Genomic DNA, 27,233 nt, shown 5'->3' with positions numbered 1-27,233 from the left:
CACTCCTTGCTCTGGCGTTTTGTTTCTGGATTGTACTCAAATATCCAAGACACGTCACCAGTAATAACATTTTTTAGAAAATCAAGATTGGTTTCAATTCGCCCTAGAATATCACAGCACACTTTCATCCTGTTGTTTTTCTGTTCAACAGTGAGGTTTTTGGGGCCAATTTTGCCCAAACTTATTCAGGGCCAATTTGTTTGTCAAAATTTGATGGAATGTGGTGCAGTTCAAATTTAATTGTTCTGCAATCATTCTAATCACCAGTCGTACCATATCAAGTTTCTGATTCGTTCAACATTGTAGTCACTTTTTGATGCTAATGGTCTTCCAGAGCGTGGATCGTCTGCAACTGATTTCCAGCCATCTGAAAATGCTTTAAATCACCTAAAAACTTGGGCTCGTGATAGCGCATCACCTCCATATGCCCTTTTCAATTTTGAAATGGTTTCAGTAGCATTCTCACAGAGTTTAACACACAACTTGATTGCAAAACTCATAATTAGCATCACTCATTTTTGTAATGCACAATAAAAACTAGTTTCACAAAAAGTTTGTTTATGTCTCACATGGCAACAATATACTAAAAATATTAATACGTAATATAAATCAGCTGCTCATATAACCCTATGTTTACTAGTAACTTTAGAGTGTTGCCACTTTAGCTACCAAAAAAACTAGTTTCATTACTTTATTTACAGAACTCGTATTACGTTGTCAAAAGTAATGAGCCTTTGGAAGTCAAAATGAAGAACACATATATGGTTATTGGAAAATAACATTATGAGACCACTATGCACCATTTTTTATATGACTTTCTACCATTTTTCTGGCAACACCATAATCCTGTCATTGTAGAACTACTGCGGTTTTCGGTCAAAAAATTGTGAGACATATGATTTTCACAGGTCTCTTTTGAAACTAATTTCACACCATTCCAGGAGTTCTGCAGAGACCAAAACAAATGATAGTCTGAAAGAGCCAGGGTCTGGGCTATACCAACCTTCGTGGAATGAGTGGTAGCGTCTTGGCCTTTCATCCAGAGGTCCCAGGTTCAAATTCCAATCAAGCATGGCATTTTCACACACTACAAATCATTCATCTCATCCTCTGAAGTAATACCTAACGGTGGTCCCAGAGGTTAATAAAAAAAGATCCGGGCTATATGGTGGATGCACTAAAACCTCTCAGTCAAGTTCTCTGTCTCTAATGGGTCATTAAAAATGTATGCAGTCTGGCATCAGCGTGGTATATACTGCTGTTCCAATTCCACCAAATGTTCAACATAACCTTCCTGGGTGTAAGTGTAAGCTTTGCCACAGACCGTGGAGCTACTGCTCACTTTGACCACAATCTTTTTTATACAATGTGGTCATAGATTATCCACTTTTCATCATTTTCGATCAACCACTTCAGAAACGCTGAATATCGTTACATTTCGGTAGATTCTCAAAAAGAAATTTGATCAAGTAAATTTTTCTGAGTTACAACATGCGACATCCAAACGTCAAGCATCTTTTTGTATCCAGCTTTCTCAAACCAGTTTAATGCTGTTTGGTGACGGATGTTTAGGTCATTGGCAATCATGACTGCTTATATGCTGGCCTTCCTTGATTTTTGCCTGATAATGCTAACACTATCTTATGTGCAAAAGGCTCAATACTTTTTAGACTGCCTATTATAAAGAGAGAAGGTAGCTTATGAAAATCCAAGAATGCTGTTTGATAATTCCTGACAGCATGATTTACCAAATGACTGCGATACATACTTAAAGGTAATTTTATTACCCTCTGGAAAAATTAGTAGTTTGGTTCTACAGCAACATCTTCTCCAACAACTAATCAATACAATTTGAAAATTGAAACTATCACACCTTCCAAATCATTTACCTTTTAATAATATCAATATTCACAAGGACTGATGAGAATATTGTATTATTCATACTGGATTGTGGTCACTTCCAGATAGATATTCAGCAGTTTGTCATACCAAACTGAATATACTGTTAATTAAAAAATGTAATTATGATAAGGGAAATACGTCATTAAGAAATGACATTGCTTAATTAAATTAGAATCAGTTTCTTGGATATTTCAAGATGAATAAAAAATAATACTAGAAACATATTTTTTACATTAATTTTTACAAAAATCTGGCTAAAAGAATTTTTCTTTATTCATGGACAATAAATTCAAACAATACAACAAAATTTACAATTTGTGTTGGAATACATAGATAAAATTACACATTAGAATAGTAATCTCGTACATTACATGATTTCAATCCAGATAAATATGAAATACTGATTTTAGAATAAAATCAATTTAAAATTTTTTTGTAGCACAAAAAACTTATCTTCAGTAAACCAAAAAATAATCTAACCATTATCTTTAAGATATCGATAACTACCATATTCTTAAAATTAATACAACAGCATGGAATGTGCAGATAAAGTCAAAAAAATATATATATATATATTATTCATTACTAAGGAATAATAACATTCATAATAAAATTTTTAAAACATCATATTGTACTATTATCCATTATCAAAATAGATAAGGCAACTGGTGTTAACTACAATTATTTTTCCTGAGCAATAACTTAAATACAAAATCTTAAAAGATTTTAATAAACTATCAGTCAGAAATATAGGTATGCAAACTTACTAATAATTTATACAAGAAAAAAAATCTTTAACAAAAATTAAATCTGATTAAGACATGGTTGTATAATAAATGTAGGGGGGGTATTTTTTGCTGTCTTTTATTTCTTACAATAATGATAAACTATTAAGCACATGTTAGAATTAGGTGTGTCTCCATTTATAAGATATTGGTGGTAATATAATAAAATAATATAAATAATATGATAAAACTGAATATAGTCAGCTGCTACACTAGAATAGGATACATGTTAGGGATAGTTTTTATGTTAGGAGAAAATTATGGCCAATGAAAAATGAAATTATCTGAAAAAGCACAGAGTTTTCTTATATAACGTGATAGTTATAATTTAAAATTTTTGTATTTTCTAATTTAAAAAACAAATGCAGTAAATAATATAATTTACTCTGAAAAATGTTGTTTAAAAAAGAAAAAAAAATTCAAGAAAAACTACCACAATTTTAACTGCAAAATATTAAACAATATTACCACAAATTATTAACAAAATAAGCAAACCTATATACCTTCTAACCTTCTCAAGATTCTGCCACTAATCTTCCTCATCTCCTTATCTTTTAAGATCGCTTTTCAAATTTCATCAACTTATTTAATTACCTACCAACCTCCTCCTGTGGTACCATACTTCAAAACTTTTTGTCTGGTTTTTTATTTACCATATTTCACTTCTACAAAATGGTTCCTCTTGTAGGTATTTTTAAATTTCTTTCTAATCACTAGATCTACATTTAATACAAGCAAGTTTCTTTTTTGAATAAAATATTTTCTAACCTTACCCAATCTTGCTCTCTTTCATTACCTTGCATAACTCTTATTTTTCTTATAACATAAATAAAAATGACAGTAAATCTACCTTCTTCATTCTCTTTCTTTTGATTGTTACTTAGCTAAAAAATTTGTTCAATTCCTGTATTAATTTTTCCACATTCAAGTTAAGAAGTGATGGGATCCATACCTTTGTCTCATACCTTTCTTAATTAGAGCTTCCCTTTCTTCTTCATACTCTCTTTATCACAATCTAGTTCCTGCACAGACTGAATAACTCTTCTTTCTCTGTTCTTCTACCTGGTTTTCCTTAAAAGTTTTACATATTCCATTTTAAACACATATGAATTCCATTTTACCAGTAGTCTAAAAAAACCTTTGTCATAAAAGGAAGCATATATTTTTATAAAATCTGCAATTTTAAAATCGATTGTCTGGCATAATTTAAAATCACTCTAACTAGATACATACCAACCTGTTGTACAGCTTTTAATATTTGTTTTTGGCATGTTTCCTTTTAGACAGGCCCAAAAAGTAAGTAAGATTACAGGAGTGTGATATTTTTTAAATATATTTTTACACAATTGTTCAGTTGTCTCATTCACATAGGTACGCTCCATTAAGAGCTCAGAAACTAATCTTCCTATTTTTTTTTTCCTTATAATAACCAAACAATGTCAGCTGGGATATAATTTAAAATATCCCATTTTTTTTTCAACTATTCATTATAACTTCAGTCAGAAACAAACTGTGATCTCAGTTTTTTATTACTCTGGCAATAGTACTTTTTTATATATACCATGTCATTTTTTAAAATAATTTTCTAACGGGAAAATTCAAAAGGGTGAAGAAACCAGGAATAAGACAATTGTAGGTAATTTAAACAAAAAAAGAACAGTTCAAAACAATATATTAATTTATGTCATTTTGAGTCTAGAATAATAAAAATGCTCCATTATTTTTAAACTGTTCAATAGCAACTACCAAAATCATTACCTAAGTTAGAAAAATAGCATTACTATATGAATCACAGAGATTATAAGAGTAATTTTACAAGTCTTAGGTAAAAGGCAATAAAAATAGCCTACTAAATATTATATATTAACATACTAAAATGGAAAACTGATTGTGTAATAATGACATCAAATCATTCCCAAACCACAAATGACTACAAGTTGAATAAAATGTACAAAATAAATAAATAAGAAACCAACTACTAGTTAAATTGGCATGTATTAAATGCTTTTTCAATTACTAACTTATCAATATTATTTTGTGAATTTTCTAGCCTCTTGCTATCAGTAACTTCTCTTTCTATCCCTGAATGATATTAATCAAAACTCAAATTGATACAAAATAATAATACAATAACATTTACCATAAAAATGATAATACTAATAAAATTTTTTAGGTATAATGTTTGAAAGACACATGCACTATGAAATAATATTGATTTTTAGCACAATATCAGTACAACTTACATTTAACAGCTAACATTGCGGCTAAAACAAAAACAGCATCATTATCTGCAATATTATAAAGCTTGTTAAAAATAATTTCTTTATCATTAATTTCTTCTGCCAGTTAAAAATTGTCCTGAAAATAAAAAAAATTACGTAATCTTTTTGTATAAAAAAAAAATAAATTAACTTTTTTCTATTAGCTAAATGATTCTGCAATCAAATCAGACGCAATATTTTTTTATAGAAAATTTGTTTTAAGCACTTTACTGCCTAACAATACTTTTAAATTACACAGGTAAATATTCAAACACATTAGTATTAATAAACCTTTTATTTTCTAATATTTTGCCTTTTGGAACCAAAATATTACAGTACTAATAAGCATCTTTACTTTTTTAATTAATATTCTAAAAATAAGAATACTAATAATACATTCTGAATGAAATTAACAAGATAAATACAATTTTTTATGGTTACATGATTAGGAACATCTTCTACAATATGAGTAATACGTACTTTGCAATTGAGAAATGTCATTTTAGAGAGCAAATAAAGTTTTGATTAACCAGGCATATTATTTTTATGGTACCACAACTACCAAACATGTATGGAATAATACTCTATGTTTAATCTGTCACTTTATATTATTAACATTTTCTAAATAAATCTGATATTTGACTTTTTCTGATCTTAAAATGAAAAACAGTTATGACATCAAAGATTAACTAATTAATTAACATTGTTAACTAATTTTTTTTTCTAAAAACTTTTAGATAAAATCTCAAAAATAATTTAATGAAAATTAAAGAAATAAGATTGAAATTATTTTATTTAAATCACCAGAAATTATTTTTAACAGTTCAACTATGAGGTTTAAAAATTTCGTGCAATACTAATCGACACTAAAGCATGCAATAAATAAAAATCAGATATCTTTCTTCAGTGCAAAACTTAATGCATAAATGTATGTTAAAAAACATTAGCATGGAAATCTAATAACAACTTGGCCAATCCAGGTTCCTGTGGCATAAAAGAACTGCTATTATAACAACTACAAGGTAAGAATGCAAAACTTCTTAACCCAGCCAGATAATGAAGGGGATATTTGGAACTATTTTTATTTAAATTTTTAGTTTTAAATAATAATGGATGATGCCTGTACTTGATGAAAATTCATCTTAACACAAAAAAATTAAAACAAATGTGTTTTTTATCTTCATAAAATCTATTTTTAAAAAAATGACAGCTGTTTTGATATATAATAATAATAATACCTTCCTCAGATGTTACGTACAGAATACATATTTATGTATTCTAATATAATCTCTACACAACATCTGAGATAGGTAATGTGTACAGAAACAGATGTCATTATTTAAATAAATTTTGTGAAAATAAAAACATATTTGGTTTTCATTTTCTTTTTGTTATTTGTAATTTTATTTCTACCTTCAACATTTTAAAACAATTACAGAAATTTACATTAAAACAAATCTCACAAACTTTGATAAAAAAGCCAATCCAATGTTAACTGAAAAAAAGGATTATACATTTTGTTAACTGAACAATATGCATTGATGGATATGTATTTGTGACAAAAATTGGTTTACTGCATAACATATAAAATAAAACCTCTGAAAATTCGTAAATTATGTTTTAATTTTATTGAAAAATTTGGAATAAGATTTAATATAAGCTATTCATGTAGTCTATATTGTTTAAACTTATAGATTATGCTTTAATTTTATCCCATGATTTGAAATTAGATTTAATACAAGTTATTCACATGCATGGTCTATGTTGTATGAGGAAAAAACTTTATTCAAAAGAAGACAGAAATTTCATACTACACATGCAAATACTCCTTGCAGGAAATCATTGATGATTTTTTTTAATATGCAGCCTAGGGAGTAAAGATAAGAAATATTAACGTGGCTGTATGCAAGGTTGAACCTTCCTTCTCATTCTTTCTAATCTTCTTTAGATTCATGAAGAATTTATTTATCTTCAATGTAAATAAAAAATTTGTATCAGAAATGTTGCTGGAATTCATTAAATATTTTTAATTTTGGATTTTTTTAATAAAATAAAAATCTTCTTGTCATTTATTAAAAGTTTTCTTTCAAAGTCTAAATCTGCAGTTATCTTGTTACAGTGCAAGGATTTCTGTATTGGCTAACTATGAAAATCAACTGATTTAGTTTGAAACCTTATTTTGAAAAAAAGAACATACAATTTTAGAATTTGAAACAACATTTTTAATGAATAAACAAGACATTTTTGTACTAGGTAGGCTAGAACATGTAACAATAAAAAAAATTGTTGACATTAAGACATTGTCATTCTACCATAAGAATTACCACGAATAGGTTTGAAGTTTTGTCTCAATTTATAAAATCAATAGTTTTCAATCAAAAAATGAGGGAGTTCACAGGTCATTTGAATTTGAAGAAAACATCATTTCTGATAATTCCTCAGAATGAAAAATAAAAAGGCATCAGATCACAAGAATTTATAGCAATTTAATTGTTCCTCTGCATCCTACACATTTAGGAAGAGTTTGATTGAGATAAACTCTTAACATGAAGAGCATAATAAGGATGTACCCTATCTTTCTACCAAATATAGGGATAGCCATTGCCAAACACAAGGTAGTTGGCAATTGAATAACACCTCAAGATATGAATCATCTGTGACACTTCTTCAAAAGGAAACTTCAATGTTGTTGAGTAAATTCATAGGTGCAATATAATATAAATTATGATTATCAACATTCATTCATCAAAAGCCTCAAAAAATTCAATATAAAACAGTCTCCAAACACTCATAATTCCAGTTAACAAATTATATATACAGAAAAAATATATACACTTATTAGAGTTCCAGCAAGCAAAAAATGAATGAAATAGACAAGTTCTGTAATGAAAAACTAATCGATACTTTGTAAAATATTTTTTGTTACATCCAATTTCATTTTACAATCTCTTTATGTACATCCATTTCTGTGACTGTAAAGCTAATTGTGACCATGCATAAAACATGTCTTGATGGACAACAAATATATAATGAAATTGTAAACTGTATAAGAAACAAAAAAATAAAGTATTTAACAAAAAAATAGACCTATACAATTTAGCATAGATAAGAAATGATGATGTACATATCTACAAACAATTTTATTCTCTAATTAACAAAAACATGCAATCCAAAATCTAAATAAAAAACACATAATAAATTATTTACAATTAATTTTAAAAAAAAGCCTAGATATAGTAGTCATTAAGCAGAAAAACTCTTAACAATTTTTAATAAAGTATTAAAATAAGATAACAATATAAACTGAATTAAGACAAAGAAAAAGAAAAACACTATAAACCATCATTATTACACTTTACTGTTATACACATCATTATACTCACGAGTGAATGTAGCTTGGATCATGAATGAATGTGTAAGTCCTTTTATAAAAAGAAAATTTCTGCTTAAATAATGATATTAACATCATAATTAAAAAATTAACTGTATTTTTATATAAAACAAACATTTTATTCATACAACAAACACACAATTATGAGGATAAGGCAATTATTATCTGCAATTTAGTTATATTTTTGTTTATGATGGTAGTACTGTCGTGTTGCATAAATGACGCATGCGTAGTTTAATTGTTATGTCTGTGCAGGTTTGATGCTGCTAGGTTAGCTCCATTATTGCTGCCCTGCCGTTAACCATGGCTGCTTCGCTTTTTTGTTTGCACCAAAGAAGAGCAACGTTCAGTGATCCATATTTTGTGGTTGGAAGGTGTATCAGGGGCCGAAATTCATTGGACTTTCAGTATAGTACGAGAACAGTGTGTTGCCACAACGAAGTGTCTATGAATGGATTGAAAAATTCAAAAATGGTTGCACAAGTGTTACGCACGACAAAGGAGCCAGATGACCGTTTACTGCCGAAAATGAGGAAAACATTGAGCATGCACGTGACATGGTTTTCTTAGACAGACGAGTAACTATTGATGAAGTGGTACATCATCTGCAAATTAGTCATGGTTCTTACTACGAAATCATCCACAACAGACTGGTTGTGGATGTGGATGCACAGACTTTATGGTTTCATAAAGTTTGTGCAAGATGGGTCCCAAAACAACTCGCACAGTTGCATTACACAAACACGCTTGGATATCTACCAAAAACATTTGGATTGCTATGGTAATGAACAGGACATCTTCTTAAACAGAATCATCACTGGTGATGAAACATGGATCCATCATTATGAGCTGGAGAGAAAATGGCAGAGTATAGAATGGAAACAACCAAATTCGCCCTGCAAAAAAAGTTCAAGACCCAACCATCTGCAGGAAAAATGATGCTTACGGTTTTTTGGGACTCACAAGGCCCAGTACTGGAACTTTCTGAGGAAAGGCGCATGACAATAAACAGTGTGCATTACAGTGAGAGGCTTACTGCCAAGCTAAAGCCTGCAATTCGAAGCAAACACTGAGGAGTGCTGTCAAAAGGTGTTGTGTTGTTGCACGACAATGGCTGTCCACATACTGCTGCCCACACTGCTCAAATGCTCCAGAAACTAAATTTTGAAGTACTGGCTCATCCTCACTATAGTCCTGATCTTGCCCCTTCTGACTACCACTTGTTTGGTCCACTCAAAGAAGCGTTAAGGGGCCATCGATTTACCTCGAACGAAACAGTGAAAGAAGTGGTGCATTCATGGCTTGCAGGTCAATCGAAAACCTTCTTTTATGAGGGCATCAGGAAGCTTGTACAACGACGGACCAAGTGCGTTAAAATGCAAGGGGACTATGTTGAAAAATGATGTACATGTAAGTTTCTTATTTGTATTACAATAAAATTTATAACTACATTACGGATAATAATTGACTTACCCTCATATATTTGCAATTAACCACCAAGTGAACATTACTTTCTTGTATTGATTTGTAAAATGTATGTTAAACTATAATTTTTAAATGACAAACTGAACCTGATTTATTAAATTAAACATGTTTTCAAAACACTCTCACTCACGTTTGCAGCCGTCTTCTGTGACTTGTGCTGCTACTCTTACCTTGGTCTCAGCTAATGTTTCTTTCGAGTCAGATTTTAAAATGCAGTTGATGTTAGATTTGAATTACGTCTGTTCATTTATTAGACAACGTATGGATAAAATTTTTATTGTGTTCAAGTATGTTAAGCAGTGGTCATTTTTACATTATAAAAAAGCTTGCATGTTAAATATTTATATTAAGGATGTTATTAATGGAGGCTGCTTTTTTATTTACGTGTCTGAAATGGTTGACAAATACTGAATTTATTCCCTATGAAGGACTTTAAAGTGTTCATTCTACTGTTTGAAGGTGCAAATGTTGTAGTTAAAATTTGATGAAGTATTTCTTGATTAGACCTATTATCAAAACTGTACCACTTTAGCAGTTTACTTTATATACTCAATTAGTATATAAACTTTCCGATTTACTTTCTCTGGATCTTGATGTATATTAATGATGATTTTTCTTTTGTTTTTATACATTTTGTGTCGGATTGAGTCAATGAGTGTGTTGTTATATGCATTTTGTTAGGCTTAGTGTCAAGTTCTATGTGATCTACAAATAACATGGTTGTTTAGTTAGTGGTCTATGATCATATTTTAAAAAGTAGCTAGATTATATGAGATTGGGAGGTTAGAAGTGTTGTGAATGAGTTCTCAGTCATTGTTAATTTTCTGCAAAAGTTAAACGCACAATTTATTGTAATGTTATGACTGAAAGAATTTTGCGTGTTGTTTATACTCAGCAGCAAACTTTACTGTCTATATATTTTGTTTATGTCTGTTAATAATTTTAAAGACTGACATGTATACCCTGATACAACATACTGTGATTAATATAATGAGAGGTCAGTGTATTATTTTATACGCATGTTTGTTGCTGTGTATTAGTTTTTTATGAACAGTAGGGGCTTTTGCTAGAATACTAGAATACTGAAAACTGAAGAAGAAATCATATGATTTAACATGCATTTTGAAAATGCTACAATTAATAAATTTGGCTCAGTTTGTGATTTAAAAATTAACAGTATCTGATAATTTTATATCATTTCGATTACTGACAATCCTCATGGATACATAGCAAACTGTTAAGTTTATTATGATGAATTAAATATGTTGCAATACAAACTTATGCATCTTATACAGCAATCTTTTTCTGCACTTCTTACAAGAACATGCGTAAAAGTAAGTTTCATCATTTGCACACTGTCAGTCACTGAACCTACAGATATCTTAATTTAATAAATGTACTGAGAAAACAAAATAGTTCTTGATATAGTAATGAGAGATAGTTCACGGAATACTTAAATGAACATGATATATGAACACATCTCTATAAATAAAAGAGAATGATCCTTTCTTCTAAGTTTTACAAACACAATGCAGACATTCAGAATTTAATGTCCTATGATGTTATACAAGGGTAATAATAAATGATAAAAAGCTAGCACAAATCTAAAATGGTACTTTGTGCTTTGCAAAGTAATCATTCACATTTTAATATAAATTAAAATTAAATTTTGTATACTAGTGCAGTTTTCTATACCTCAATAAAATTGGGAATAAAAAGGAAAACAAAGATGTTAGTCACCACGATTACTATCAGGTATAATTTTCTTAAAGAACTGGTAATTTTAAAGAGCAGTGTGATAGATATTAAAGTTTTTCTATGTTTCATGAAGACTGGCAGAAATAAAAAGATGGTTGATGTCATCAAATGAAATAAAATGATTAGCATTTAATATATTTTTGCCATAAGTAAAATAAATTTTTTTTAATAGTGCTGGTCACATCACACCTGTTAAATGGGATAAAATTTTATTAAACTTCTTAGTTTTTATTTGAATCTCTTGGATTATTTTTGGTAAGGTAACATAAAAAACGTGCAACCTAGAACTTTGGATTCTTCTCAACACTTTTACCAAGTAGTTGTTGCATGGCACTTTGAGAAGATGGAATTGGTTACTGAAGAGAGAAACAGTTTTGGTGATACAAGATATTTAAATTTTTGAATTGGTCATGAATGTGTAATGAATATTTTTATAATTTCAAGGAACTAATTTTTCAACTTTTTATAATTTATTAGGTAATATGCATTAGGGGATGTAGATAGTGATATTATTTTTTTTAAATAGAAAATAACTTCATAATTTAAAACATGTAAATTGTGTTATTCAATGTTTTTCACAAATGATATTTAATAGCAAAAATATAAGGAAAGAAGAATACATATAGAAAAATAGGCAAAATTACAGAAAACAATTTTTGCTAATAAGGAATATGTTCAAAGATGTAAAGAAGAAATAGATTAACTTCTGGTCCTTCACGGATATTAGAAAAAAAGTTGCTTTTTGTTTTAAAGTTATTGGGAAAAATTTATCTTTCTTCTGTTACAGCTAATATGTAGAAAACCATGTGACTATTTATTTTAAGTTGAAGACAACTCTACATTAGTAGGATTATCTTATCTGTTAACTCTTTGATAAAGAAAAAATATTAATTCCAATGTTTTAAACTATAAATAACAACAGCTATATGTTTCTTAAATGTTTTTTTATTAATTTTACACAACACACCAAATAATTAGACATTAACCTTCTTTTTATAAACATTTTACAAAGAATACATTATTCACAGTTTAATTATCTTTTAAGTTATTAAGGTTGTACGTAATTTTCTTGGATTTTAAAATCTGTTGCTAGAGTACACGTTATCTCTATGTTTTACATAGCATTCATATGAAAAACAGATACAGTGTTTTATAGACTCCATCAAACATTGTATTTTAAAAAAAAGAAATAGAACTTCAAGTTTATATTTACTACCAAAGCACCAAAACTGCTGATTAACAGTTAAATTAAGAAACAATTTTAGAAATGAGGAAATTTTTTTGGCATTCGCTGACATTTTGACAGTAAAATACTTACATACAATAAACTAAATGTTCATATCTTGAAATTTCTCCAAAGAAATCACATGCAATGTTTTGATGATCACTGTTATACTTTTCTTAAATAACACTATAGTTCTTAATAAAATATTTTTTTCTGTTAAGATTGTCATAATTTTTACACTGAGTACAATCTAGCTTTCTTAACTTTATCATAATTAAATCACACGTTGATGTTTTTCTTAAACATCTAACATTAAACTCTTAAGAGTACAAAAACTTTTGAAAATTGAATATATCTGAAACGCATCATGCGATTTAATTATGACAAAGCTAAGATAGATAATTGAAAATTATACAAAAGAAAGACGGTATAGTTCTTTTTGCATTATCAATAGTACTTTTCATTCAACTTTTCAACAGATTGTAATGTCTTTCTCAGCAATCTTCAGGACATTTTTATGTCATCAAACAATGCAGTGAAGTTAAAAAAATAATAATAAAGATTTTACGTTTCACTTATTATAATACCTTAAACAATGGTTTTACTACATAAAATGGAATTAATACCAAGCATTAACCAGTTTTTTTAAACAATGATTTAAGCTTACCTTTTGCTAACAACAGGAAATGTTTGTTTAAGAAGAAACTCTTTATGTTTTCCAACAGCTTTATTTGTTAACGGTGACATCTGTAAAAATGTATTAGAAAAAGAAAAGAAAAAACAAGCAGGATATTAAAAGAAAATGAGCTCAACAATTTATAGAAAGAACAAACATTTGTATGTGTGCTTGTGTACACACAATATACTTCTGCCATATAATATAAACTTAAGTAAACTAAAGTCCAAGAGGGTGAAAAACTACTTGGATTTTTGTTAGATTTTTGTACAAATTCAATTCAATATATTCAATTGATTGAGTAATGATAAAACATGGTGCATAATTTGACCTTGAACTTGTCACCTGTAGTCTGTTTTCTGACATCTGGATCGTGAGTTTATCCTGAACCTGAGCATATCTGCTATGGCATATTAAAATGTGAACAAAATTGATCACGTAATTCATCAGAATTATTTAAAGAGCATATATCCTCTGAGAAACTGCAATACAAACAACCTCACCAAAACAAGAGGGAAGGGGTAGAAGGGTTAAGACGCTTCCACACAGCAGACAAATCCCTCAGGAAATTGGAGCCTTTTTACCCAGATGATAACAGCACATTACTGATAAACAATTATGAATAGGTAAACTTATACATAAACAACAAAAATTCATGTGATTTAAAAAACTCCCAAGGACAATACAAAGATCTTAAAGAAAAGGGCCTATCCAAATCCAACAAAATAGGATCTTTTGTATATTAAGATCTAAATAATCTATATGCTATATAGCCACTTCTTCTTCGGATGTTTAAAGATATTACTCCCTGTGACATTCCAAAATTACAGAGACTAATAGGATGTAATGAGATTTATGAAGAAAACTAACATCTAATGCTTTTCTTTATTCCATCCAACTATACAGTTTTACATCTTCAGTAATAAATTTAAAAATTTTAATAACTAACATTCGAGTCAATCCATTTGAAGTGATCTAAGTGTGGTTGCTTGAACAATTAAAAAAACTGAAACTTACCTACTTGTTTCATACATGTCTCAGGACCTTAAAAGTACTTTTTTTTTTATATTTAAGCACTTTACCTGTGGTGGCCATTTTTGCTATGATGCGCAAACATATTTTTGTGATTATAAGGGTTTATGTAAAAAATCATAACTAGAAAACTATTTGTCCTGGAAGAATGAAACAAAAAGCAAATTTATTCATATTTGCTCAGAGTAAAATATTAGTCTAGTGGTTTATTTATCTATCTCTCTTTTCCCTATGAGAAAATTACCAATAAAGTTGAACAAGAAAAACTGTGAAATTTCACTTTTGGTAATTTTTTCAAGAGGCAGGGATGGCATATACAGTCTGAATAACTTTTTTATATGCAGGTATATGTTAGTAATTTTATCATAAATAATATTAATGGTGATACAGATACCCCTAAATGTTGATGAATTTTTGAAAACTATTTTTTTTTTTAAATTCAAATTTTGGCTTCAAATAACTCAGATGGGGCTGGTGATAAAAATCTCAAATTTGCAATAATTGCAGTATTTTTGTAGATGTTTATGGCAAATAAAAAAGTTTCTTGTGCATTGTACTAATAAAAAAGTTATAAGCTTTCAAAAATCATGAAAAACCTGTTAAAAGCAATACCATTTTGACACTAAATAAGTACCCCAAGGTAATTTCTTGTCTTTTTGGCACTTTAATATTTTTATACTTATTACTATAGTTGAAATATAATTGTTTGAACCATTCAACTGCAGTGTACATATTATAACAGGCGCTTGAAGTCATTTCCAGTCTTCAGAAAAATTCATTTTGCAACAAGCTTATTTATGTTTCTTGTATCATTTAGCTTTGCATTTACAGACTGGTCAGTCTGACATTAGTCAGTGACCTGTTCACATCTTTACCATCTCAAATTTCAACCTGTGTTTGGAAGTGTTTATTAAATAAATAATTTTTATTAATAATATTATAATTGCAAATTTTAAAATCAGTTAAATTTTTACATATTTTCAAGTAATTTTACATAAAACAAAAAGAACAATGTTACATTGGAATTTATTTGAATGAAGAGCATCATAAAACAGAGTATGGTACAGTGCAAAAAGAACTCATTAAAATTTGTGAATTTAGTGATAAAAACCAACTTATTTTTTACGTGTTAATTCAGATGTTACTAGTGTTTGTAAATAACATGGAAAAAAGTTTATGTCAAAATTCAGTCACCTGTATGTAAAACTCTGTTGCGATCCTTTGAGAACTCATAAAAAAAAAAAAACAGTTAGGAAGAACTTAAGACAAATAACATGAGATCAAGCTCTTAAAAAACACATTTTTCCAAATTTAAATTTAATTGCTGGAAAGTATCTTTGTGTTAACTCTTTTAAAAGTATTTTTTCTCAGCGGAACAAAGAACTATATGAATGCAAAGACCAAGAGCAATACATTGCCCCATATCACAATATTGAACAATTGGATGCTGCTTGTAGCATTTTGGGTGTACCACCTTCATCAAAAATGAATTAATTAAGCTTGGATCAAAGGCCATCAACAATAAAATTTAAAATAAACAAGTTATCTGAATAATTAAAAAAGGAATTGTGAACTGTGTTTTGACTCAAAGGTTTCTGAAAATGAAAATCCAGATCAATCTTCTTCACATGAATATGATGATCTTATTTTAAAACTAAAAGCAAAATGTGTTCTTGCTTCTAAAGAAGATAAGGTTGAAATTATCAGTTTACTTAGGATTGTGTTAGCACACGTGATGATGGTGTCTAAGTGCATAAGCAAGAGCGCCTTTTTCTGATTAATTTAAATAAATTCTATGTGCCCTTTAAAAGTGAAAATCCTAAGGAAAAAATTGGAAGATCAAAGTTCTGTGAACTTCGTCCAAAATGGTGTATTTTGGCTGGTGCATCCAGGATTCTTACAGTTCGTGTCTGCTCCCACCACCAGAACATCAAACTCATTATTGATAGTCCCAGACTTAATGTTGATTATAAGGACTTAGTAGACATCTTTGTTTGTGACAAGGATAACTACAGCTGTATGATGAATGTGTGAACCACATTGTTCAGGTAAGCAGGCAATGCTTGACATGCTCAACTTTTCTTAAGAATATGTTGTGTTACCAGATACAATAATATACAAACAGTGGGTAACAGCTGGTAGGGCAGAAATGATTGCTGTTCTTCAGACCCCAAAGATGAGTTTTCAAATCATTAGTGGAAAAATTAGAAAAGCTGAAAACTCACCATTTCGTATCAAAATCTCAAGCCCAGTTATTCAGAAGAAAAAATCAGAATTAGGTGAAGAATGGTTGGTGTTGGCAGACTTTAAAGAAAATATTTCATTTCTTGTTGAAGATGAGGTACTAAACTTGCATTGGGTTAACAACCAAGCCACAGTTCACCTGTTTGTGTTCTATTTCAAGTAAAATGATGTATTACAACACAAAAGTGTCTATTTTAAGTTATCACTTGAAACACAATAAATGATGCAACATTTTATTACTTTCAAAAACTTTTAACAGACTATTTCAAAGAAGTATATCAGAACATTAAAAAACTCATCTATTTTACTGATGGTGCTTCAAGTCAGTATAAAGATAAAAAGAATTGTATAGTCACAAAAAAGACTTTGACCTTGAAGCCAAATGGCATTTTTTTGGATCAACCCATAGGAAAAACACTTTTGATGGTGTGGAAAGAACAACAAAATGAGAGGTTACAAAAGCCATTAAACAGTCAGATACTAAACGTTGATGAAATGTATTCTCTTTTGAAGTCACAAGCTGAAAAACATCAAGTATTTTTTGATTAAATCAGATGAGATAGCTAAGATTTCAGAAACTCTAAAAAACCATTTTGACTGCTGTGAAAGAGTTGTTGGTACTAGAAGCTATCACAAGTATGTTCCTGTGTCAGAAGGCATGGTAAGATGTTACTTTATTTCAGATTCCAAGGACTATGAAAAGCATCCTATGTCAAGTATTTTACCACTTTCACTTAAGGAAAAAGACTCTTTTGCTTGTTGTATGACGATCAGTGGTGGATAGGAGAAGTGGTAGATATTAGTCTCGAAAATGACGATGTACAGGTTCAGTTTTTCCATCCAGCTAGAACACGTACATCATTTCAAAAGTCACAGCAAGAAAAAGTGTAGGTATCGATCTGAGAAAGTCCTGAGAAAGTTAACATCACTTGAACTAACTACAGTGATGGGTCATTCTCACACAATTCAAGAGAATTATCAGAAGAGATATCACAGCTGTTGGTTAACCACACTAAGTAATAAACTTTCACTGCTACAAAAACAGGCTATTTCATTGAAGAATAATTAAAATTTTGCTACAATTTATTTTTTCTTCGATAGTATGTACAAAAATAAACTGATATAAAAATAAAATTAATTCTTGAAAAAGATGTAAGCTATTCCTTGAAATCTCAGTTTGGGTAAGTTTTACAAGGATTTTTGAATCAAAATTGTATTAGGTTACTGGTATTGGTTTAGGTATCATTAAATTATGACCTATCATTAATAATTTTTTAAAAAACTATTTTAAAAATATTGAAAACATCAACTTCAACACAGGGGCTAAATATAAAAAGTGTTAACTGCAAAGAAGACAAGAATCCTGGAGCACTTATTTAGTGGGTCAAAATGGTATCGCTTTTAACAGGTTTTTCATGATTTTTTAGAGGTTATAACTTTTTTATTAATACAATACACAAACTTTTTTATTTGTCATAAACATCTACAAAAATACTGCAAGTTGTCAAATTTGAGATTTTTATAATCAGCCCCATCTGAGTTATTTGAAGCCAAAATTTGAATTAAAAAAAAATATTAGTTTTCAAAAATTCATAAAAATTTAGGGGTAAGTATCACCATTAATATTATTTATGTTAAAACTATTAACATATACACCTGCATATAAAAAAATAATTCAAACTGAGTATGTCATCCCTGACTCTTGAAAAAATTACTAAAAGTGAAATTTCACAATTTTTCATGTTCAACTTTATTGGTAATTTTCTCATAATGAAAAGAGAGATAGATAAATAAACCACTTAACTAATCTTTTACTTTGAGAAAATACGAATAAATTGCTTTTTGTTTCATCCGTTCAGGACCAATAGTTTTTTTAGTTAAGAATTTTTCTATAAATCCTTAAAAAAAATTGGTGTGTGCACCATAACAGAAATGGCCACCACAGGTAAACTGCTTAAATAAAAAATTTAAAAAAAGGTTTTAAGGTCCTGAAACATGTAGGAAACAAGTGGGTAATTTTCAATTTTTTTTGATCTGGTCAAGCAACTTGCTTATGTTTTTTCGGGACACTTCAAATAGATTGACTATTCATAAATTACAAGGATGAAGCTCACTTACAGTACCAGGTCATGAACACAAAGATATGATACAGACCAAGCAACAGTGACCTACTTTTTATCTCTCAGAACATATACAGCATCAACAGAGATTTAATTTGAATAATTGTGTTAATTAGATGTAGAATAATGAATAGAATTAAATAAAAATTTTATAGCCTACATATATTTTAAAACAAGATCTTGCAAATTGAAGTCAAGCAGTAGACATATAACACTTCATATATTTCACTACATATCCATATACAATTTTTATCTTTGTACAAATAATTTTCGAAATCCATTATAATGAAAACGGGGATATACATTCATATCTCCTGAATTTTGGATGAAAGTATTAATTATTAATGCATAAATTTCTTTCAATTAATTGTTTAGAACACAAAATTTAAAGTACTACTGGCCTTTTCTAAATTCTTAGAACAAGCGCAATTACCGTGCATTACCATTTTGAAACTAGTTAAATATTACCCTACAGTGAACCATCCCATAATAGATAATGCAATAGAGCCCTTAAAATGCTACAGAACAAAGCAAAACATACCCATTTTTCAAGGAAAACGACGCTACATAGTGTCAAATAATAGTAAATAGGCATGTCATTTTCATATTGTCTGTAACAGTCAAATTAATTACTCATATAACATAATTGAGAATTACAATTAGTTCAGTATCATAACCAGTTTTATATAAATGTAATTTTATTGGGAGTTTATTACGAATTGGTACGTACCGTTCCTGAAGAATATCTCAGATAATTTTTCGATAACCCTTTATAAAGACTTTTTACTTGAAATGGTAAACCAGGTATATGGATGAAAACACTATGGTAATAGTGTAGATTAAGTAATTCTCTAGCTTTTTTAATCATTCTGTTATTGCTAATCAAGACTGCCATACGTTGGCCGTCTTAATTTATCAAACGAATTTAAACATTCACCAAAAATCAGATATATCTGGTTACTAAACCACAGGTGCTTTTGACATGTTCCATCAGATTGAAAAATCAGTGCAGTTTATACAGCATTACAACGCATTAAACTTGGCTTCAAACGAGAATTTCGATAAAAATATTTTTGTTTATTCTAAGACGATTAAAGTAATATATTTGAAGTTTTTTCTGTCTGTACATAGTTTATTATATGGAACATAATTTATTATTTTGTATGTAATATTTAACAAATACAATTAGTTAGCTATCATGCTAGATGATTTAATCTGTTTTGGTCATATATTGTATCTTTGATTTTTTAAATATATTTGTTTTATATTAAATTTCAGTTTCTGATAAAAATATCTAACGATGTTAGGAAGATCATGTCTTATAATTAGTTGTCATGAATTTATTTGTATTATGTTGGCTGTCTTGCAGCAAAATATCGGAGTGATTTGTGTAGTGTAAGGAAGTTGGCGTTATGTGATGTTTTCGTTATTTCAGGATTAATTAGTTGTTTTAAAAATAATTTATAATGTCTAATCCAACAAAACCATGGGAAACTTCTTTGAGAGGTCTGGAAAGAATGCCAACTGGATTAGGGTAATGATGAATAAAATATTACTTAGGTTATCTTTGTTTCTAATTCTTAGCTGATACTTGATTCAGCAGAAATTCTATAATTTGAATCTTGATTATGATTTTTTATAAGTGCCCGTAGGTATTGGTTTAGTTATCTGGAATGTTAGCTGTAATGCTTTCTCATTTGTTTGTACAGTAATTTTTTTCTACCAGCATTAGTTGATACCTAATAATGCAAAATAATGACTAACAAAATAAATATTAATATTTTAGAAAATGAATGTAATGTTATTACAAGCCTGATACAAATATTTGCAAACGAAGGGATACAGAAGTTGGTCCAGATGAGAACTAAAGCCAGATTTTCTTTATCTTCCATTGATAAATAATTAAATTGGGTAACAATTTTATAAATTGTGCCTCATGGTGTTTTCTCATAAGTTCAAAAAACAATTTCTGGAAGTTGTGCAGTTAGAAAGATTGAATAGAAAAAGTTCTTGTCAACAGTGGACCATAGTATTATGTGAGGTGTTTATGAAAGTAAAGTGGGTTTTTACCAAACCGTTTTATTCTGTACTTTTGTATTATAAAGTTAGTGCATGTACATTCAGAATTTGACCAGCTTCAAGTATTCCTGTTCTTCTAGTAGTATTTGTGTCCAGTTGATAGTAAAAAAAGTTCAGTTCATAAAAATTGTAAAGAAAGACATTTAAATAACTATTTTCTACTGTATACTTCAACCACTCGTTATTTTGTCTCATTAAACAGTTAATATTGACATACCGGCCTCCGTGGCACAAATGGTAATGTCTTAGTCTTTCATCTGGAGGTCCTGGGTTTGAATCCCAGTCAGGCATGGCATTTTCAGACACACTGCAAATCATTCATCTCATTCTTGAAGCAATACCTAACAGTAGTCCCAGAGGTTAAACTACACAAAAAAAAAATATTGACATACACTGTCAACAATGATAGTGTATCATTAACACACACACATATACATACATACACTGGTTGAAAAAATATTTATATGAATTAAAAGTAAACAGAAATTATAACCAATACTGCTGCATTATTAAAAGCTAAAGAAAGATTGTGTTTTCAGATTGTGAATTGTTGTTCTCTTTTAAATCCAATTTTTTAAATAGAAATGTAGTAATGTCAATTTCACCTCATCCATGTTGACACTTCTTTAAAGATATAATAAATAATACATTATTAAACAAACATTTACAATAATCAAGTATGTTTATAATTTTTTATCAACTTTTGAAATCAGTTAGACATCCAGCATATGAATAGCAATCAGCCTCTTTTGGCCTTAAGGAATTGTTTGTATTTATCACTAATAAGCTGCTGAACTTATTTATCTCCATAAACTTTTTTAACATTTTAAACATTTCTTTGGAGACTTCTTAAGTTTAGTGAGGAACTTAAAATAAATGTTCTGTTTTCTACTCGGCATGATTGTGAATTCATCATGAAATGTAGACTTGTAAAATCTGCTGAAGCACTTGAACTTTCTAAATTAGCATATTAAAACAAGTTTTTTACATAATATAGCATCTAGTACACAGAATTGCATTTGTTTTTCAACTGAAAACTAGGGATTATTTTTTCAGGATAATTTTCAGTTAAATATCAGGAAATTGTTTTTTTATGTGCTGGGTTGAAATTTAAAAATCAAAATTTTCTTAATATCCAACACCATTTTAAACTGCTTAACACAGTAGCAAAAAACTTTTAAAATATATAAAATAAACCTACATACAAAATAAATGGATAAACTTTCAGATTGAATTCTGTCAACATAAAATTGATTCCCCAGAAAATCAGACTTAGTACATAGAAATTACTGAAGCTCATTACAGTTGCTGTAAAATTGTGAGAATTTTTAGATAACTTCTATAAAAAGAGATGGCACATCAGGCATTACAGCAGTACTGTTTGGTGGGGATGTTCATGACATCTTGTCTTATCATTTCATTTTCATATAAACTGTACATTTGAAATGTAGCTTGAAAACTTCTTTTTCATGAATGCCAATCTTTTAATATCGGAGATTTACTCCACTTTCAATTGTACATTTTATGTTCTTCTGGTTGTCTTCTTTAACCACTCTTTATACTAAATTACACAAAAATTATTTTACTGTCTTCCTAATATCAGCAAGTTCTGATCAAAAAGTATCTGAAAAAAAAAAATAGCTCTCCTAGTGGCTTTCAGTTTTAGTCTCTTTCAGTTGTAGTCACCCTATGACTACACACACTTAGTTGCTGGAAACATTTTTCATAGTCCTACTGTGAGATGCATACCAACAGTGCCATTATTTTTCCCTCAGTTGTCAAATCAGGATCCTTTCAGCAGCTTCTTAAACTTTGCGAACTCGGATATCGTAAGTAGCAGTGTCTGATTAATAAGGAGCCTGGTGAACCTGAGGAGGATTTTTGAGCTTGATCAAGAAATCCAGGATTAGTAATGACAAAGGGCTGAGTGTATTATCATGATGCAACCTCCACTTCCCATAAGTCTGGTCTCCTTGCACCAAATTGCATTACCAAGGTGATGCTTGACCTCCAGAGAGTACTATTTGTTTATGTTCTTTTGATAATCAACAGAACCTAAACAAATAGTTTGGCCTTCTGGTGTATATTCATGATGTACATTTCCACTTTTTTGTGCAATCACGGTCGCTTTCACTGAATGTTCTCCCACAAACACCCCAGAACTTGACAATAAACTATTGACTATCTGGCCCGGGAGCGTGAATATTAGTGAATTTTTTACACACATTTTTGGGAATGATACTAGTAAAAGGTCTTCCAGATTACTGTAAAAGATATTCCAACCCATTACTGTAGTTTGTCTCATTGCTGTAAGCTTACAAATTAAATGTGTCTAGCAGATTTTATTAGCTTTATGTAAATTTTCTTTTGGCCCTTTGTTCCATTCTTATTCATGTAAACACATGTATTTGAAACACATATCACAGAAACACATAATACTTGTTCACCAATTAAAATTTAGAATAGGTTAAAATATTTAAAAACACCAATATTGGAAATATTGAGAATAATTTACTTCAATTTAAAAACATCATTTTAACTTTTAATATAAATACAACACTGTCACTTGAGAAACTTCATTATAACGTTTAGAGATTGTTAGGATTACTGCTTACATAACCATTTGCTGTCATCTGTGGTATACTACAGAGTTAGCCCAGGAACTTTTAATGCCATCTTATGTCAGAATGACAGTGTGGTAGATTTCGGATGTACTGTTTCTTCTGTGTTCACCAAGGTCGTGACTACACCAAATTGCTCTTGCTCAAATTGCTTATTCAATCTTATCTTTATAAACATTAGTTTACACTTTTCATTAAACTGAAGACTGCTTGTTTTAGATCCTATCTAATTTCATTATGTAGCCTATATTCTCCTACTAATTTCCCTTTCTTTATCTTGGCTTTTCAGTTCTCTCTATTATGATTAGATTTATATCACTTTTTACTTATTTGATTAGTATCTATTTCTTATATTTTTTCCCTTTTGACATCTTTTTCTGGAAGAATAAAAATAAAATCAGAATTTGCATAGGCTTTGGCTGTATCTTGATTATTTTATATCACAAGATCTGAGAGATCTATCTGAGGGATTCTTTTTATCTAAGAGGACTTCATGTAGCATTACAAAATCCAGCAATTATTTTGTTATTACTCTCTGTACTTAATGTTTATTGAGCTTAAAGCTTCTGTTATTGATAAAATAGGAACCAAATTGATTAGTCTATGGCCTCAACAGCTGTAGAAAGAGCAGATTCATCTTTTAAAAAAATCATTTTGTAGAATAGTCTCTTACATGGTAATATCTGCAAAATTGTCTCTGATCTTTTAAGGCACAAGTTCATTCACCACAAGTCTATGGTATCAAGACAAGATTTAGTTGTAGCTAGAATTTTTGTATTAACCGACACACAACAGCTAAGTGTTTTTTTTTAAGGCTAGCAACAGCGCTAACCAATGTTGAAAGCAGATTGAACCAACCTTAACCTATGCTCACTTCCCTTGTTGACAAGCAAGTGTACGTTAAGTTTGGTTAGATTTTATTTATTTATTTTCTTATTTCAGTGGTGCCATCTCAGAACTAACTAACTTCAATGGTAGATCGCCTACTACATTAATACCAGATATCTTATACTGAAATATAAAGAATTTTCAGGTAGTACTACTTTTTCCACCATTTTTAAATTTTGTTTATAACATAATAAACTTTTTTCAGTTTTATAAGTGTTCAAATGCCTTGTTGGTTAATTTTAATTTTAATTAATTTTATTTTTTTTATTTTCTAACTTTGATAAATAACATTCAATAAATTGAATTACATTTTTTATTAATAAAACAGCAAGGTCAGGTTACTGTTATTGAATATTCAGTTAAGAAGTTTAAAGAACTAATGAAATAATTTCATGGGTTATTTACTTTAATTATCAGTATATAATGATGTCTCATATCTTGTAATTTTATTTACATCATTGAAGAAATTAGATTATACAATTTTAAAATGTCACTGATTATTGCCATTATCAAAACAATAATAATAAACTTTAGTACTATATTATATGCCATTTTACATACTTGTTTACCACCTATTTTTTTAGGTCATCTGTCCTAAGTCATCTGTCTTCTGTCATCTGTCTTTTCAGTAGGTTGTCTGCATTTATAAAGAAGTATGTAATTTATGTGTTTAAAAGAGTCCTTATATAAAAAAAAAAAAAAAAATAGTGAATTTAACCACAAATATGATGATTTGAGTCTGCTACTGCTCTTATTAAAAGTTATCAGCTGTTTAAAAAATTACCCATGTATTATTCTTCTTTTAATTCTAAAGAAGTTTATAAATGAAAATAACAATTAAACAGTTCTAATGACATGTTTTTAAATAATTAAAATTGTTTTACTGTTTAATGAATTTGTGGCCATTGTTTTTTAACTGCAAGATTCAAATTGAAGCTTTTATTTTGACATTTTTCCATACACTTGTAGTCTGGACTAATTGAGTCATTTGAACAGGAGATAATTTACCACCTAACAAATTTTTTTTTAGTATCATGTGGTTGTATTCTGATAAAATCATTTCTGTAAGACCATTTTCCTGGACATTTAAGTTTGTGAACATAGATAAAATTATGAGTGCATTTGTGAAGAAAATTTACCGGATATTATTTTTAAAGAAAATATGAAATTACTGCTCCCTTTTTTTACAAAAAATATTATTTAGGACAAGTATAACTTTATGGTCTGCACTACTTTGAGGATTAAACTTTCATTTGATAATTTGCTTCCTACATAAAATTTCTTTTTCATTTCAGTATAAGACATTTTTATTAGTTCTACATGAAACTCTATGGACAATTCCATCTTCAACCCTATGCAAAAATGAAATCAAAACACTTGTCAAGCTCAAACTTTCAGTTGATCTTTTCCCTACTACCTGAAAATTCTTTATATTTCAGTATAAGATATCTGGTATTCATGTAGTAGGCGATCTACCATTGAAGTTTTTTTTTTTTTTTTTTTTGTCTTCAGTCATTTGACTGGTTTGATGCAGCTCTCCAAGATTCCCTATCTAGTGCTAGTCGTTTCATTTCAGTATACCCCATTCTTTTTCAAGCTTCTAACATTCCACGCTCCGACTCGTAGAATGTTATTTTTTAATTTTCTGGTGACCCCTTCCTTAGTAGTCCCCACTCGGAGATCCGAACGGGGGACTATTTTACCTCCACAATATTTTACCAAGGAAGGCGCCTCCATTATTGCTATGTGAAAATGCAGAGAGCCACATTTTCTTGGAAAAAAAGCAGCTGTAGTTTTCCATTGCTTTCAGCTGCGCAGTACTCAGAGGACTGAGTGATGTTGATACGGCCGTTTAAGTCGTCCTGACTCACGCCCCTAACAACTACTGAAAGAGCTGCTGCCCTCTTTCAGGAATCATTCCTTAGTCTGGCTCTCAACAGATACCTCTCCGATATGGTTACACCTTCGGTCCAGCTACTCTGTATCTCTGAGCACTCAAGCCCCCTCACCAACGGCAAGGTCTCATGATTCATAGAGGAGGCCATTGAAGTTAGTTAGTTCTTAGATGGCACCACTGAAATAAGAAAATAAATAAATAAAATCTAACCAAACTTAACGTACACTTGCTTGTCAACAAGGGAAGTGAGCGTAGGTTAAGGTTGGGTGATTATATTTATAATTCTATTTATTTATTTTCTTATTTCAATATAACATTTCAGTGACGCCATCTACGAACTAACTAACTACAGTGGTAGATTGCCTACTGCATTTATACCAGACATTTTTTTGCATACAACTCTATGCCTAAACATATTTATCTTGAGCTAATGACTTTTGAAAACATTTATATACTAGATCTCAACAAAATAGAGATTGATGAACAGATTCTATCACAACGTATTTTTAAATAATATTCTTAATAATTTTTCGTATGTACGAGTAACTGAATTCACCCTGCAGGATTTGTTGTAGGATAAAAATAATATGTCTCATTAAAATGGGATTGTGATGTGATCCCACATCACATAGCAAAAATGTGATGTGGACACCACATAACTTCCTTGTACGCCTATTAAATCACATACACATATTTTTTTTTTTTGTGAAAAGTACATAAAATTTTATTTCATTAATAAATTCAGATATTTTTTTATACTTTTTTTTTAATTGTTACTGAATTATTATTTATTATAAATTTTTTTTATTATCGGAGGTTAATAATTACTAATAAATCAATATATTAAAATTTAAAAAAAAAAAGGAGAT

The 27,233-nt window shown here is 29.4% G+C and overlaps 2 protein-coding genes across 7 annotated transcripts in view; one reads left to right on the top strand and one right to left on the bottom strand.

Annotated features, from left to right (window-relative positions):
* GLS (glutaminase) overlaps window positions 1-19,886 on the bottom strand; it is a 102,564-nt gene extending 82,678 nt beyond the window's left edge. The window contains exons 1-3 of one of the 5 annotated variants that reach the window (XM_075369749.1): window positions 19,610-19,886; window positions 13,475-13,554; window positions 8,332-8,370 (exon numbers count right to left, since the gene is read on the bottom strand). In XM_075369749.1, the coding sequence (XP_075225864.1) occupies window positions 8,332-8,370; window positions 13,475-13,554; window positions 19,610-19,774 (284 nt within the window). In that variant the 5' untranslated portion in view covers window positions 19,775-19,886. Of the gene's footprint in view, window positions 1-4,930; window positions 5,046-8,331; window positions 8,371-13,474; window positions 13,555-19,609 lie in introns of those variants that run through there. The other 4 variants (XM_075369766.1, XM_075369775.1, XM_075369758.1 and 1 more) reach the window with 4 other exon arrangements.
* A 364-nt stretch (window positions 19,887-20,250) lies between these two features.
* The window catches only part of Pex13 (peroxisomal biogenesis factor 13), a 51,216-nt gene continuing 44,233 nt past the window's right edge, over window positions 20,251-27,233 (top strand). The window contains exon 1 of one of the 2 annotated variants that reach the window (XM_075369731.1): window positions 20,251-20,413. In XM_075369731.1, the coding sequence (XP_075225846.1) occupies window positions 20,346-20,413 (68 nt within the window). In that variant the 5' untranslated portion in view covers window positions 20,251-20,345. Of the gene's footprint in view, window positions 20,414-24,593; window positions 24,613-27,233 lie in introns of those variants that run through there. The other variant, XM_075369738.1, reaches the window with a different exon arrangement.

Source organism: Lycorma delicatula, chromosome 1, assembly GCF_047948215.1.
Source record: "Lycorma delicatula isolate Av1 chromosome 1, ASM4794821v1, whole genome shotgun sequence".
In the NCBI taxonomy this organism is placed as follows: Eukaryota; Metazoa; Arthropoda; class Insecta; order Hemiptera; family Fulgoridae; genus Lycorma; species Lycorma delicatula.
This window is presented reverse-complemented; position numbering and strand designations above follow the sequence as displayed.